The sequence below is a fragment of the Saccostrea cucullata genome, unplaced genomic scaffold, assembly GCF_032062105.1.
Source record: "Saccostrea cucullata isolate Sc308-1 unplaced genomic scaffold, CSIRO_AGI_Scuc_v1 ctg1464, whole genome shotgun sequence".
Classification (NCBI taxonomy): domain Eukaryota; kingdom Metazoa; phylum Mollusca; class Bivalvia; order Ostreida; family Ostreidae; genus Saccostrea; species Saccostrea cuccullata.
The window spans coordinates 175,001-192,636 of record NW_026925647.1 but is presented as its reverse complement, the minus strand read 5'-3'; the positions used below and the strand labels follow the sequence as shown (position 1 = coordinate 192,636).

Genomic DNA, 17,636 nt, shown 5'->3' with positions numbered 1-17,636 from the left:
GGTTGGATCAGGTGCCATGGAGGAGTAAGCATCCCCTGCCGACCGGTCACACCTGCCATATGCTCCTTGTCATGATCATGATATTACACACAACATTACGGCTTGGTTCTAGCAAACTGAGCAGTATTAAGGCGAGGCTGAAACCTCAGAAAACTTTGTTCGTAAATTTACTTAAATCTGGTCATTGGTCATTTGCAAAATTATTTTGTTAAAACACGTACATTCTGATTGCAAACACAAGTACTCTGAAGTTGACACTAAAGAGATGCTTGAGTTTCTGATTGACAATATCTATGTGGTTTTTTGGTGTCTAGGTATTCCAACAATCCCATGGAATTCCGTTATTAACAGACTATTTTGATATTCATATAAAGCAGAATTTGCGCAAAATCTTATGAGTAAAAAAAAGAAAATACTTGCTGTGGCCTTCAACTCGACTTTTATATATATCTACGACGTATTGTCAATTAACAATGGTAATTTCCATTCCTACATCGATACGATACAGTGTATATCCTAATGAGCTTGAGATAAAAGATACCACAGAGTCTGACACATCTGTTTCATACTTAGATATTTTACTTGAAAAAGACGTTAATGGTAATCTAATAACCAAGCTACATGTATGTGACTGCGACTGGGAAAATGGGGCCAGATGAGTAAAATATCGAAATTTATTTTATAGTCTTTTTTAAATCACCATACTTTGAATAACACAAATTCAAAATTTCATGCAAATATCATTAAAAATGAAGAAGATACAGGCCCGTGTATGCAGGCATCTTTCAGTCATATCATAACGTCAGTGACGTTACTGTAACGTCGTAATTAGAAAATCAAACATATCTCAACATTTTCAGTCTACTAGTATATTAGGATCAATCTCTTCTTTTTCTTTAAACTCTTCTTAAAATTTTGCTTGGATATGATGAAAAAAAATTAATCATTAAATATACTGTTATTTTTACTTATTAGTTATGACATATGACTGTTGAAACAATTGAATTTGATTCAGAAGACTGACTTATTATCCTTCCAGCATCGATGCCCAAAGAGAGAAAATGAAGAAAAGATGCATAATGAAAAAAATAATCCAACCATTTATTTTCAATAAAATAAACTCTAGAAACATGAGAAATGCACAATAATTATTATAAAGATAAATATACAAATTGAAATTACATTCCAAAATAACAAGAAAATTATTATTTGTAGTTGTGACAAAATACACCAGGAATCACATAGAATATAGAATGACAGAGGTTCTTTGACAGCTGTAAACATATTCACAAAAAGATGAATAGCAGATCACTATTTTTAAAACAGGCAATAACTCTGAATATTGCAAACATGCACATTATGGATAAAATGTACTGTTATGATATTATAGAAGTATGCATCTGTACTTTCTTAACATTATCAACAGTATTAAGTATAAAAATTATAGACATAAAATTATGGGGGGCAGCGTGAAAATGGTATCTTTTGAAATTTAAAAATGTCGCAGAGAAAATGCAAATATCAGTTAACAATTTTCATACTATTACACATTTTTTTAATAACCGTTGAGATGTAACACTACTCATAGGACACAGCTTATGTAAACAGTTTAGTTAAAGTATCAATTCCAACAAATGTTGTAAAGCAATGAAATTCGATGAACAGAAAAGTACATCAATGTAACACATTACGGGAAGTAATACAATAGGAACTACATGTATACATTTACTTCTAATCTTTCTTACACACAATAACTCTCCCTTACATCTAAGGAGAAGACTTTTCCTTTTCCCCAAGTGTGACGTAGAATGATCAAGTGAATAAACTTTCACCTCTTTCTTTGGTACAAGTGGTTTTGGACATGATGAGTCTTTAGCAGAGAGTGATATACATTGTTCATGGATTTCCTCATAGAGGTATCATTCCCTTTTGGGCTCAAGACCAGGTGCTGGCCACTGCTGGGATTTCTTGAGGCAGAGGATCATTTACGGAGGGAAGGATATTCTGATCTTTCAGGAGATTAACACATAAAGGAATAGAATTACAGAGCTCCGTACATTCAACAATGCCAGAAGTCTCAGCACTTACTCGGAAATGATGATAGCCTCGAATGTTTTTCAAGGGTTTGAAGAACTGTTCAAGGTACGACTTCCAATCCCTACACTGCACAGGTGTTTGTGGATCTCGCACGAGCTGAGGAGTGTTATGGCCTCTGCAAGATGAATGACGGACTGTGTCTGCTATATCATTCATGGTTTCTGAAGTGGATGAATGCCAGACTCCAAAATGCCAGTCAGGATCAAATTTAGTGTGTCCTGCGACCATCATGGAATATTCCACAGTAGCATGGAGTCCTAATTGAAGGAAATACACTCTTTTAATTTAAATACAAATGCTACATTAAGGAAGAGTTTGCATTTCATGACTATCAAAACTGACATTATACATGCATGAAACACTTTGGGCATTGAACATACTGAATAACAAACAATGCTTTTACCGGGTACAATTTTTAATTATTAAATTAAATATTTTTCATTATGATGTACACTTACCTACAAGAACTCTCCAGAGAGCAGACCATAAGAAAAAGTTGTTTTTGTTTTGCCCACTGCAGTTGTCAAAATGAATGGATGCTGTTTTTCTCCATATCCATGGTACTGAAAAAAGTGATGAACCATATTAATGACAGAATTAGTACCCTTCTCTGTGTTCTCAGCCTCGTCAATCAATTAGAACACTTTTTGGCTGCCATTTAAGTAAAAACAAAAATTTTGATCAGAACTAAATAACTCAACCATTGACTTGTTTATTTAGCTTATATACATGCATTATGACAAAAATAGAATGTGTTAATATTTTGCTGCAACTATAATCAATAGAATTCATAATAACTAAAATTGTTTTATTCAGAATCAGTCCCATACATATATTATTATACATTTAAAAGCATATCTTTACATACATGTATTTTAGATGTTTCCTCAAATATTAGATTTCCAAATAAAGGGTAATTAATACAATTCTTATAAGAATTACATGTACACTTATTTCTGAATGAATTGGAGAACTAAGCAATATATAATGACTTATGAATTAAATACCTGAACCCTCGCAACATACACCAGACACATTGCATTTCCAGGGCGTCTTGAAAAATATTGGTCCCACTTATTGGGCATGATGAGGAAAATGCACTTGTTGTGCATAGTCCAAGGAATAGTGCATTTCCATATCCATATCAACTGAGCATGGAGCATTTCCTTCAATAAAATAAATTATTCATGATCATTTGTGTGTATTGATAGTTACATGTATTCACAGTATATTTACAATTTCACGAACAAAGAAATTCAATTCACAGAAGAAATTTAAATGCAAACACTTAGGTATGTCTGTTTTCCTATTACTACTTAACGGAAAAAGAGAAGAAAATGCATGGCTGCATGGGATTGAACCCTTGACTCCTGGTCAGCTGGTCTACCCATTGAGCTACCCAGGTTGATAATAGGCTAAATCTAATCACATAATTATAATAGTACTTGAATGTTCATTACCGCTAAATGCTAATTAACTGAAAGTATACTTTAATCTGTTACTTGTAACTATACACTAAAGGAAAAAAAAATTGCAATAAAATTTTAACTAACCAGTTTGTTTACATTCTTCTGGTAAGGAAATTAATGCTTCCTTGCTGATGGTACACTGGTGTCTGTAGTAGTCCCTTTTCTGCTTAGTTTGGGAAACATGCTGCATGTAGGTAGAAAGGATTTCTTCCTTTTCCTCGTCATTCATATTAGAAACTGTAGACAGACAGTTGATGAGAGAAATGCTGACAAAGCTGACATAGGTCAGTACATGGTTTCATGATTGTAAATGGAAGCAACTCATGCCAAGTTCCTTGAAATATCCTTATGTGTATTTTTCTGAAGTTTCTGCATCTAGAATCTCATACTTAGCATAAATGTCAGCAGTTGTCATATCCGATGGAAGTAGAAGCAATTTCTCAGATTTTTAATTTGGCAGTCGGCCTGGTAAAGGCAGGGCATGGTCACTAGCATACTTAGTAATAAATGTTTTGATTCTGTCCTTGTCTGTCACTGATGAGCCTTACCACTGTTTCCATGTGTTCTGGGTAAAAAATAGTTAGAATAATCTAACTGTGTCTCGGTACAAGCCCTCACCACAATCGTTAAACCAGGTCCGTAGGACAATATCATTTTAACGATAGAACGTTCTATCTAATGCTGCATCAAAGTCAATTTTCGTGCTACATGGCATTCCATAAAACCCAGTTACACCCTCTTGTGTCATTCTAAAATTTGGAACGGATTATGTATAACGTCGTGTCGGTGACGTTATCATTTTTGTCATTGTCACTTTCAGAGTCAGAATCCTAGTTTAAATCACCAAAACACTCGTATCTGTCTCGCTGTCACTTAGATCACAAAACTGTCTGTCGCGCAAGTTAAATTTTGGAGCAACAACTGAACAAGTTTAGAAAAATACGCTCTATATCTTCTAAAAATTCATCATCTTGATAAATAACAATTTCTGATGGTATTCTTATCGATGTTGCTTTTTCCCAGTCGCGGTCACGTATATGATAAACGTGATGACTTTAACTTTTCTATTGTCAACGTCCTTTACTTATGCAGCAATATACCTTCATCACCTGCATACGGAGTGAATATATCTCAGTTGATTCGATACGCAAGAACATGCTATACGTATGAACAATTCATAAAACGAGGTAGATTATTGACACGCAAGTTGATGAAACAAGAATATCAGCAGACTCGTTTAAAGTCATCATTTCGTAAGTTCTATGGTCGAATCGATACAATGACTTTATCAGCAATTTATCATTGAGTCAAATGCTGACTGACGTTTTTCATACTAATGGTTAGTCCATTATTTATACACTGAATTGACAATGCAATTTTCCGTTATTATCTGATCATGACAAGGAGCACACGGCGGGTGTGACCGATCGGCAGGGGATGCTCACTCCTCCATGGCACCTGATCCCACCTCTGATGTTTCGGAGGTCCGTGTTTGCTCTGCTCTTATTTTGTATCTTTTATGGACTTTGATATTGAATACTGTTCGTTATCTCCATGTCCTTCTCATATCCTTATTTAAAAATAATTTTTTTAATAAAAAGATAGGTTCAAGAAAAATCATTATCCTGTACATGGTCAAATATAATATAATCATACATTCAGGTAGAGTAAGAGAAAAATTCATCCCCTGAGAACCATATGCATTGGTACAATATGGTACGCGTGTTTTCTTTGGTATTAATAGAGAGGTTTAGCAAACCAAAGTATACGCGTACATTACGTCATCACTTTTGCTAATGACGAATTTCTACACGTATCTTCTTACGCAGGTTACGTGTAGATTGCCAAGTACACGTAGGCCTAAGTCAAAACATGTAGCTTATAATTCTTTAACTGCTGTTTATTTTTCAAAAAGTGTGCGTTTTTCTAAAACCTGAATATTTAATGCAAATACTGATAAAAGAACTGAACGTCAGTAATTGAAAAATATTAATTTATAGGGAGTTAAAATCACAACATCTAGATTTTCGAAACAGGTTTTGACCGATTGAAAATATAATAAATATGTATAATCTTTTTTCTCATAAGTACATGCACATATTTATGTAAAACGGTGATATACGTATTAAAATCATTGCTTTTTCGGATGATTTTTAAATGTAAACCACTTTTACATTTAAAAACTTACAAGTACAAGTACAGGTTATACTTTGCTAAACAAGAAAAAAATGTTAACGTGTACGTGTAATTCTAACTTGTAGTTTACACGTACATCTACACGTACAAGTGAGCTCGCTAAACCTCTCTATTATATTTTTCAGTATCATTATACCAGTAACATTACATTTTGTTAATCCTACTATATTCCTCTGTGTTTTTTTTTCTGACATTCATGTCTATTTTCTTGTATTACAATCCGTCAACTGTATTATTCTGCACTATCTAATACGGATCTTTTACTTTAACAAACATGTTTCTACTGTATGCTTAAGTTTTTCAAATAAAATTTATGGTTAACTAAGTTCACTCAAACTCTAGTAAATAAAAAAAAAAATTAAAGACCATTCATGCAGATAAAATTTCAAGTGCTTCAAGTTTTAAAATGCCGGGTACAACAGAGGGACTGATTTCAAGGTGAGTCAAATCTCGGTTAGTTTATGTTCCAAAAAATATGTCTTGAAATGTATAAATTTTGAAAGCAGAACGCAACATTATCTATTTATTTTTTTTTTTTTCAATTTTGATTGAATATTAGTTTGGTTTGATTCATACTTTACATATTTAACAGGTAACCATGCCGGGTTTAAAACCTTTTTTTCAAACAATTTCACAAGTACGAGTTTGTGCCCATTGAGGCTTACCACGGTTCTTTTAAAAAGCAAGTTGTTCAACTAACATTGCGTGACTCATTTTATATTTATAATGTGTATCTTGAAATTGAATATATCAACTAAAAAGAATGTGGAAATGTGAGATAAAAAGACATTTAAATACGGCAGACATAGCAGGCAGTGATGCAGAACAATTCATAACTTCTATTTAAGATTATTTATTTAGTTCATACGGTAAAGACATTTTAAAAATTCATTGTCATTGATCCTATCACATTCAGTATTTATTTTCCTTTCACAACATTGTTAGAAATTATTTTAGCTAAATATAGAAATATATAATTCGTGAAAGTTATTTGTAACAGTTACAATAAATTGATCAGAATTCTCCGAAGTGATTACTTATTTAAGATGAGAAAATATTAACAAATTTACGACCATAAGCAACCTGTACTTTTCTGAATGCTTGTTTTGGCTATGATACTTTATTTTATGAAAGAACCATATCGATCTTGCTCTCACTCTATAAAGATCAATATTCGCCATTTTGTTCGTGAGTAGTGACGTTATACACATTTTATATCTGATGATATTCTTAGTTATTTAAAGATGTTAACATTATATTGTCATCTGTTCATGTTATCTGTGTACATACAATTTGTAGAGCATTAATTTGTATTAATTTTACATTATAAATATTAATCTTCTCGTTAATGAACAGTGCTTTCAATCCTTCAATCCTTATCCCCGAACTGTTCATATCTATGGAGAAATAAATACCTAAAAAGTAATATCGGTTTGATGTTTATTCTTAAGATATTTTGATTAAGCTCATTATTATGTCTGAGCATTACATACTTAGAGAGAGGGGAGACAAGGAGTGAAGGAGGGGGTGGGTGGGTATTGTAACTGTAGACAAACAGAAAATGATGAACAAAATAAATTCAAAGAACACAGAGAAAATATTTATTTCATTAACATGATTATGCTTCGTATTGAAAGTTAATTTTTTTCAATGACTTACCTTTTCTAGTTCTGAAAAATCTACATATATAGAGAGAAGAAGCTCTCTCTCTCTCTCTCTCTCTCTCTCTCTCTCTCTCTCTCTCTCTCTCTCTCTCTCTCTCTCAATATACAATACAATGCAAAAGTTAATTTCTATTAATAGGGCATTATAACAAAGACACTATAGTGTGCTTACCGTTAAAATACACATAAGCATACAAAATGGAGGATTAATTATACATACAGTGCACTCTTTCAAAAATACATAATTATGCATATTTATCTTCTACAATAATAAGTCCTTTCAGTATGAATATAGCAATAGACACATATTGAACGCTGATGACATTCTTCTGTAAAGTATATCCATATGTAACAATGAACGTTTGCATGCTCTTTAAATCTTCTGAGATACAAGGTTTTAGAGCACTTATATATATAAAACAACCTGATTTGTCACGTGATTAGGTAACTGCAGTTTATTGCATGCGTTGGTCAACATTGTTATCTTTCAGGTGAATAATTGATTGTTTCATTGTTCCTATGAATAATCGATTGTTTTATTAAATTCTTCGTTTTCTGGGCATATCCTTCACAATTAAACATCATTGTGGATTGTGTAAATAACACAATGAGCAGATGGTCTTCCTCAAAATAGAATTCTAATCGGCTGATCTCACAATGCATGTTTAAATTATCTTCCTTGTCTATGGCTATATGGGTGTAGGAAGAAAATCATTAATAGGTTTGGATCAGCCTTTACTATTATACAATTCTTAACGTGTTATTATTATATTTTGCTATTTTAGCTTAATACTTTTTCATAAATGTATTTTACTTTAAAATTTCATTTACTTTCAGTTTACATCTATTTAAAATCGCAGACTTGTTGTCATATAAATTTGCTTATCTTTATTATTTTGAGTGGGTTTGGGAAATTTTTATATATAGTTTGTTTCAAATAATTCAATATCAGTGTTTCTGGGATAAACGCCCCTGCAATTTTTTTAATCATGTAGCAATTATGCACTATATCCATTTGCATGAGTTAAAATACTAAGCACTTCTGCAGATTCGGGGTGCACTGCAAAGAGTCGGTCTTAGACAGAATAAAGATGAATGGCGGTGTAATAGCGAAAAAAAATCTTATCGAATTTTAATGGTGTTTACTTTGTATACTTTATTTAATTGAACATCGTTATTAGAGACACATTAATCTCTCTCTCTCTCTATCTCTCTCTCTCTCTCCATTTTTTTGTATATTTTGATAGTCGTCGAGTGGGAAGTTTATGCATGACTGTGTAAATAGTTAGACATACGGAAGATGACTATATATATGGTTATTTTGAATAACCGTAAGTTCGAACATTTACAATGCTATATTATGTATTTAAAGCACTCGCATTATCATATCCATATAATTATCGGATAATGAAAATTGAACAAAAGAATGGTGTCAGATTATGTTTTAATAATCATACTGTAAAGGATATGTGCTTAGTTTTCTTTTCAGTAGTCACACTTGATTATTTTTAAAGGGATTTGCGAGGTTTTTTTTTTTTTGCTTCCCTCTCTTACAATATTTGTATTCATTTTATTTTCTTCCGGAAGACCAAATGATTTTCGTTTTTGATAAATAGTTTAGCCTATCACGTAGCAGGAAGTTATTCATGATTATTTTTCAAGTTGGCAAAATTTCATGACGTGTAGTCACTTGTGTGATTCGAATATTTCCTTGAACTCCAAAACCATGATTAAAGACAGTCGTATCACAAAACGTAAAGAGATTGATAGTCTAATCACTCTAATGCCAATCAAGAATCAAGGATTTTTCTGGAAGGGGGAGGGGTGTCCAACAGCAAAAACATAAACCGTGTAAAACCTATGTCGAGCGAGGAAAAGGGTGTATATTCTTTCACTTTTTTGCTACCACACCAACATTTCACGTGGGGGGGGGGGGGGGGGGTTACCCACTTTACTATGTATACATTTCATAACTTTAAAAATTCCAGACGGAATCCCTCCCACCCCCACAGCAAGCTCTACAAACTTTCGTGCAAGAACAGAAGAAAAAAAATAATCAAGCATAAAATCTGTGTATGGAATTTAATTATTACCATTTCGAAATAGATTTTATGCTTGATTCTGTATAGAGAGCTTCTGTATGCTGCGCTCGCTATAAGCAAGGCAGTGCCCTCCCCCCCCCCCCCCCCCAAAAAAAAAATAGGTACTTGTAGAAAAAAATATCAACCCAGCTGCATGTTGATTATATCTTCACAAATTATGTTTATTACATTTATTTATTTCCTGTATGTAACATCTTCCCAAGTCAAGAGTGGAGCGGATCAGAAACTCTTGACTTGGGAAGAATGTATAAGACAGGAAATTTTTTTTTTTTTGGGGGGGGGACAAAACAAAATAATCGTTCCATACAAAAATACCCTACCACATATTGAAAAAGATTACAAATGGTATATTTGTATGGAACGACTATTTTGGTTTTTCCTCGAATTTTCCCATTGTATATACATTATAAATCATGAAGTGTAATAAATATAAGAGGGTGTTGCAGAAACTCGCGATTATTCCCTATATATCGAGAAGGACATTTAAATACCCTCGTTATGTCTAAATATAGATAATACGTAGAGGACTATGTTTACGGCGGGTATTTCCTGCTTGATACAGCAAAACACTCGTCATTTTGCACGAAAGAGGTTGGAACAACAAAAAGCACAATGGCTAAAGCAGCATTTTCAGAGATACATGTATACTGTAAACATCGTGCGAAAATATTTTTCATGAAATAAAACTGCGTCCCATAATCACACTGTTAATGCTACATCCAAGACCTTTTTTTAATATTTGTTTCAAATCAAATCTTGGCTACTAACTAAGAGACCAAAACTGCAATAACTACAGTGTAAAAAATATATTATTTAAATAATACAGTAACTTTATTTCCCAAGACAAATACTCAATTAACTTCTTGACATTCCCCCCTCCCACCTCTCTTTCAAAACATATATAATTTCATTGCAGTACCATTACATATGGAAAAAAATTTACAAAAATGATCCATACCAGGATTCGAACCCTTTCTCTGATAAAAGTACTAGTTGGAAGCTCACCAGCATATCCACTAGACCATAGACGATAGTTTCGTAGTGTTATTTAAAGTACACATTTTGCATTTTGTTTGGAGAATAATTTTATTCAATTTTTGCGTTTTTCAAAAATGTGCCTCTTTGAAACAAAAATCGGAAATGGCAGTTTTGAAGAAAATTCCTGCCTCTTTGTGTATATATCAAAATTATTTTGTTTCATGGAGGCATTTTTTCAGAACAATGGGGATTCCCTATTTAAAAAACGGAAAATCTGATAAATTTTGCCGAAAGACTAATTTTCAAATCATTTCATAGCAAATTGGAAGTCAATACACACCTTCCAAATATTGTTTTTCGTTGTGCTTTACATATTGTTGCATTTGAATAAAAATTAATATGAGTGTTTGCACCATAAAAATTCTTTTAATCTGCTACACATTTAGGGAAAATAACAAAAGAACTGCAACACCCTCTTTGTGGAGATATATTAATTTTTATTTATTTTTTTTTTGGGGGGGGGGGGGTGAGGGGGGGGGGTCAACAAGCAATCTGTTCTGAAAAGCGTTAGCGAATCATAACAGCTATTTTAATCAGATTGGTCCACAACTAACCACAAGTAGGGTATTATTGTTTGGAACGATTTTTCCTGTGGTATGCATTATAAATAAGTGTAATAATATAATAAGGGAAGAAATGTCAAACAACCCCTGGGGTTGATATTTTATCAGGGGGAGGGGGGTACACAAGTGTCTCTAAAAAATGTGTAGAGTATACATGTACCAATCTCACGCAAACCTTGAAACCTTCTTACATGTATCCGCGAATTCCAGAAAAAAATGATTGTAGAGCTCTACCGAAAACTTTTTAGGACGTTTATAAAGTTTATGATAGGACTGCATGCATGCTATTTATAAATATTTGCTAATGATATCGGGTTCGCTCTGACTGTTCAGCGCATGCGTAGAGATGTTATCAAATTGATACTAATATTGGTTTTCCAAGAGTGGAAACAGATACTACTACAATATTTAGTAATGGTAAGGAAAAAATTTTGAAAGCTTTATCTTAGGGATGTGATCATAGAATTGCTAGTATTGCTTAAAATTTAAAAGTTTTGCGTAATAAGCTTTCAAATGAACTTGCTTAGGACATGACATATTGGAACATTATTTATTAATTATTAAACAGCAAAACAAAAAACTCAAGCGAATTCTAGCTATAAAACACAGCATATTAATGTATATAGGAGTTAATAATCACTTAATATAATAATTATTTAAATGTATGAAATCAGTTTAAAAATGATAGAAATAGTGTCATCTCGATCCCGATGAAATTACTATTTAGAGTGTTGGTAAAATGGGAGGCTTACCCGGGCCAGGACAAATGAAAATTCAAATATCTTCGCTAAGACTCCACCAATTGATCAGAATTTTTCAGATTATGTTCATTGAAGGTTCTTTTGTATTTACTGTAATTATCGCCTTAATACATGCAATATTTTGAATTTTCTAGACACTTCGTCAATTGTTCATTTCCAAGTTGGTAAAATGGGTAGGCAAAATCAATAAGACATTTTACGGTATATTTGAATTATGAGTCAATGAACCATTATAGTTGTGGCAGGGATTTTCCATTGCCCCATGTGGGGCCAAATATGCAGTGATTGGGAAGGGCTTGCGCCATGCGCCACAGTCGCATTGAAGTGAAAAATGGCGCATTAAATCAATCAATCATGGCGACAAGGTGTGCATTCAATTTTTAGCTATGTTATTTGGAAATATTTTGCGTACGATTTTCTTTCTTGTTTTACTTTCGTTTTAAATGCAGTCAATTTAAAACAACAAATATCATTGGTTGAAACCTGTAAAAAAAAGTACCTCAGGTTAAACAAAGCGATACTTCATTCAAACAAAGTACTCTCCTGCGTAGTATTACAACTGTGCTCGCATCATCCATTGTTTACTTCTGGAAAAATATTAATTCGGACCAGGTAAATGCGGACAGTTCAAAAAGGTTTATAGACTTAGCAATTATTGAAATTTCTACCATAAATTAAATGAAAAAACGCGAATTTGTATTATTCACAGTTTTATATTAAGTAAGTTAATTGAAAAAAAAGTATTAAAACTCGTTAAAAAAATCTCATTCGTGAAATCTAGCATGAAAATTATTTTGACCCTGTCTTTCAGTACTGTCTCAGTACTTTGATTTATTATAAGTATTTATGACAATATTAGTTCCACATTTTTCTTCTATTTTCGAAAAGAAATATGATAAAAAGATATTTACAGTTTGTGATATTTCATGTTTACAGAGTCCATTCTTGCTACTGATAAGGTTTTAACTGTGTTTTGTTTAATCAATAAGGGGAGGGCAGGTATTAAAACAGATAATTAATGTCTGTACAGAAAAATTAGGGATGACAACTATTTGTGACATATATTAAAGCACACAGGTTAAAACAACCTTTCAAATACTATGCAAAAATGATCAAATCTCGAAAATTTTAAAATGACAAACCTGTTCTATTGAAAAGTGATCTATCGTTATATTATATAAGCTCATCAGCTTGTCTGATACAAGATAAGCTATGAAGAAACAGAAGTAAATTATCCTTTATTTTAAATTCACTCAAAATGACCAGCATTTATGGGTGCTTTAAAGTTGCTATATATATATTTTCATATGGAAGAGAAATCCAATAATTTGCTGCTAGAAATGAATTCAATGCTATAAATTTATAAATTTAAAAAATGTGTAAAAGTAAAACAATACATGTATACAAAGCAAGTTGTTGTGCTTTACAATATCATATTAAATGATCAGAGGTGTAGTTTTCGAGTTTAATTAAGACATTCAAGACATATTTTCACATGTAATGATCCAAAAGTATTTTTGAGGTTTTTAATGTCTAAGCTATTAAAATTATTATTATTTTTCTGTGCTTCATTTAGAAGTTTTTTCTTTTTTCTTTGTAAGAAGGTCAATCTATGTTAAATGTAAAATAGACCGGCATGCTCAGGGTAACCAGATATAATTCTACCTAAAATTAGTCATGATTGACATTGTTTTAAAAGAAATATCTGCATAAACATGATAAATTCAACTAAGGAATATTTTTATACCCCACGCAACTAGTTGCGGGAGGTATAATGTTTTTGACCCGTCCGTCAGTCAGTCAGTCAGTCCGTCAGTCAGTCCTCTTTTTTTGTCAGCGCAACTCCTCATAAACCGCTGGACAGAATTTCGTCAAACTTTGCAGGTATTTAGGACACAATGTGTAGATGTGCATATTACCAGGAAATTCCGATTCCATTATTTTTCCGGGAATTTCCGCACTTTTTAACTTAGGCATTTGGCCATACCTTGAATATAGAGATGAACAGTTTGTCAGCGCAACTCCTCATAAACCGCTGGACAGAATTTCGTCAAACTTTGCAGGTATTTAGGACACAATGTGTAGATGTGCATATTACCGGGAAATTCCGATTCCATTTTTTTCCGGGAATTTCCGCACTTTTTAACTTAGGCATTTGGCCATACCTTGAATATAGAGATGAACAGTTTGTCAGCGCAACTCCTCATAAACCGCTGCACAGAATTTCGTCAAACTTTGTAGATATTTAGGACACAATATGTAGATGTTACCAGGAAATTCCTTTATTTTTCCGGGAATTTCCACACTTTCCAACTTAGACTTTTTGGCCATATTTAGAATATAGAGATGAACAGTTTGTCAGCAACACTCCTCTTAAACTGTTGTACATAGTTTCTTTTATCCCAAAGAGTTTTGCCTATTATTCAAGAAAATTTCTCTCCCCAACCCCCCACAACCACTTCAAATTAATGTTTGGATTTGTATAATGCCAAGAAATTTTGATTCCATTATTTATCTAGAAACTTCATTCCACATTTAAATGTCCTCATATGTAAGACGTTTTGATGTGAAGATTTTTTTGCAATTATTGCCCTTTTTGATCTATACTATGTATTTAAAGTGCACTGTGCCTTTCATTATGTGTTTCACCGTCAAGTTTTGGGGGAGCGTGGGGTATGTGAGCTAACTCACTTTTTCTTTAATTTTCAATAAAAGCAGGAATAAAAACATGAAATGCTTATGGCATTGCACTGTAAGTAACAGATTTAGAAAGCAGGAAATAAAAGATATTAGGGGTATAAATTTGCCGTCTTAGTAAAAAAAAAAAAAAATGAGTTTTTTGCTTTTTGAACTGTTTTATCAAGATGCCAAGTTTTTGACATAATTTTTTAACAAGGAAAAGAATATCTCTTGCTTAGAAAATAATTTAAAAAAAGAAGAACTGTTGACTTCACTTCATTTTAAAATTTCTGGATGAGACACCAGAGTTTTTTTTATTTGGCCTTATGAATCTTGTAGGATGGATGATTAAATTTCCTACAACTAACCATGCTAACATGACTAAGCTTGTAAACAGGATGTTCAGAAATCCTGAAATACTAATGTAAAGTGTGTATTGCATTTTTTTTTTTTTGTAATTGAAGGGTATCCCAACTAAACATCCTAAAAGGTAGTTATTTCATTATTTTCCTTAGTTAGAAAGGAGTTCATATTCTGAAAAATTGACACAAAAGAAGTTCAAAATTCTGAAATTCTAAGCACATGCAAAATTTGTCAGAATACAGTTGAGATAACCATTATGTAAAACTATATAAATGTGTTAAGTCCTTGACTGCTTAAAAATTGTGTCATTTCTTACTCTACACCACTCCATGTTTGGTACTTTAATTTATCAGGTTTATGAAAAAATAAATATCTATCAGTATGTTATCTCAAGTATCAATCAAGAGGGTCCTTGACATATATCTTCAGCAAAAACAAACATTTCAAAAGATTGCTAAATTTGTTTGAATTTGAAATAATACGTTTTGACTTTGTGATCACAATAATGAACTTAATTATGTTTATTTATCTACATCATATACACATGTACATAATCACTAGTCAATCACTGTCAGAAGTATATAATCACTTGGAAGGTAACTTTGATGACTAATAAGGGTTACAGGCATTTTTGACATGAAAGGAGGAATTAGTTATTAAAGAAATAGCTACAGCATTGGGGGGGGGGGGGGGGGGGGGGTGGTGGTATTTTTTCTTATGAAGCTATATATGAGGAAGAATGACCTTTGACTTTTGGCCCAGGGTCATTTCTAATCTATCCTAATGTTTATATCGACCAGTCACTGTATTTAAGAAATAAAGTATATATCATTTTTAAATATCTATCGGGATATAAATATGGGTTGGTCACGAGATCAAATTCCATAAGGGCTTCATGATGAATTTAATCTCGTACCAACCCGTATTTATAGCTCGTTTAAAATGATACCTTATTATTTATATTTACATTTGTGACTTATTCATACTTTATATTTGCCTGATTATGACTTTTAGCGTGTGGAATGCATTATTTTTCAAACTCAACAGCAAGTATGTAATCCACTGAAAGCGGTCGACCCTTTATGATGTCACTGAGAAATTACATCAAACGTTTATCCATACGCACATCTATGACCTCCTGACCCCGTACCTGTATTTATACAGTTATAGATACACATTCCTTTCAGTAATGTTATATAAAGGAAAACATTTGCAAATGTAAATATAGTTATGTGAATCATCTGCATGTACCACAGGCACTTGTTTCTGTAATAAATTTTTTACCCATAGTATAATAATAACATTTATACTATGGGTCAAAAATTTATTACAGAAACAAGTGCTTGTGGCATGTACATAATGTTTGTAACGAACGAACAAAAAAGTAAATGAAATTATCAGGACTTTGGCGTTTGCCATAAGATAAGTAAAATTAAAATAAATATAATACAAATGATTAGACTTTGCCCAATGATAAGTAACAGTAACACATTAATTTACTATTTAGACTTTGACCTTGTGATATATACTTATGACATTCTACATGCATTATCTGCATGTTATCTGAGTTCAGGTTTGAACAGACATAGTTATCGAGATAGATACTTGTACACATGGTACATAATTAAATTATATCAAGTGTAAACATGGTAAAAGCTAGCAGCCTTTCTCCTTCTTATTTGTTTTGAACATGTTGAATATTGCTGTGAGTTTTCAACTTTGTTGTGGATTATTTCAGGACATAAGAAATATGGAAACTCCTTAGAAGAATCTTTATATATATTGGAACTTTGAAATGTCTTAACAGGTAAAGTTTTGATTAACACAGAAAACCAATGATATTATACGTACTACATTATAATTTTTAAAATGAATTTGATCCAACTATAAACCTTAATATGTATTTAATTCCATGGCAGAACAATTGATAAGAAAATTATGAACTATAGATTTGAATTAGTGAAACAATTTGGCAAATTTTGAATGAGTTAAAATTGCATTTAAATGCCTTTTTCAAAAGAAATTTTGCTCGGAACAGTGTTTCATGTAATAGTATAAATATTGCAAATATAACTAATGATGAATATCTGTGACTCACTGAATTTTCTGTTGGTTTGTAGTATAAGGAGGAATGCTGGAACTAAAGTCCCTTGTGGGAAAATTTCTTCCAAACATTGCAGCAACTTCAGCATGTTTAGGAGGAGATTATTATGCAAAATATGTAAGGATTCAGTTAGAGTACAGTTTTCCATTAAGCTTGTTAAAAACAGTGTTAATGCACTAATTTTTATTTTTTTGAGAAATTACAAGATTTTGTGCATGACAGTAATTAAAAGAATTCAAAATTGAGTAAATATTACACAATGTGAGTTTTCCTCAATTTATACATATGACATAAAAAAATCATTCTAATTCTGAATTATCCATACATTACTGATTATTGATGAATTGTAACAAAAAAATTTTTTTTGACTCCCAAGGTTTCATGGATAGGGAAATCATCAAGGAAGGTAGTCAGTGTACTGGTCCAGTTCTGCTACCTGATTCTAAGATGTTTTTCTCCTCTACTGGCAGTACTGCTGCACAACACATCTATTCAGAAAAAGGTATATTAAAAATTCATCATTTCTCCTTGTCTCAACCCATTTTTAGCTCTCCTGAGATTCTGTCTGTCCAGCCATCCCTAAGATTTTCCCATTTTACT

General features: G+C 32.3%; 1 protein-coding gene and 1 long non-coding RNA gene across 3 annotated transcripts in view; one reads left to right on the top strand and one right to left on the bottom strand.

The window, feature by feature from the left end:
• Nucleotides 1-1,082: 1,082 nt before the first annotated feature.
• LOC134269462 (uncharacterized) lies at nt 1,083-4,179 on the bottom strand. Its single transcript, XR_009992580.1, has 4 exons — nt 3,651-4,179; nt 3,105-3,263; nt 2,556-2,660; nt 1,083-2,354 (listed from the first exon to the last, which is right to left on the bottom strand). It is a non-coding gene; the product is annotated as an uncharacterized LOC134269462 (long non-coding RNA).
• Nucleotides 4,180-8,126: 3,947 nt separating this feature from the next.
• LOC134269469 (uncharacterized) overlaps nt 8,127-17,636 on the top strand; it is an 18,834-nt gene continuing 9,324 nt past the window's right edge. The window contains exons 1-4 of one of the 2 annotated variants that reach the window (XM_062751670.1): nt 8,127-8,147; nt 16,671-16,739; nt 17,053-17,153; nt 17,413-17,538. In XM_062751670.1, coding sequence (XP_062607654.1) covers nt 17,064-17,153; nt 17,413-17,538 — 216 coding nt within the window. In that variant the 5' untranslated portion in view covers nt 8,127-8,147; nt 16,671-16,739; nt 17,053-17,063. Of the gene's footprint in view, nt 8,148-11,526; nt 11,547-16,670; nt 16,740-17,052; nt 17,154-17,412; nt 17,539-17,636 lie in introns of those variants that run through there. The other variant, XM_062751671.1, reaches the window with a different exon arrangement.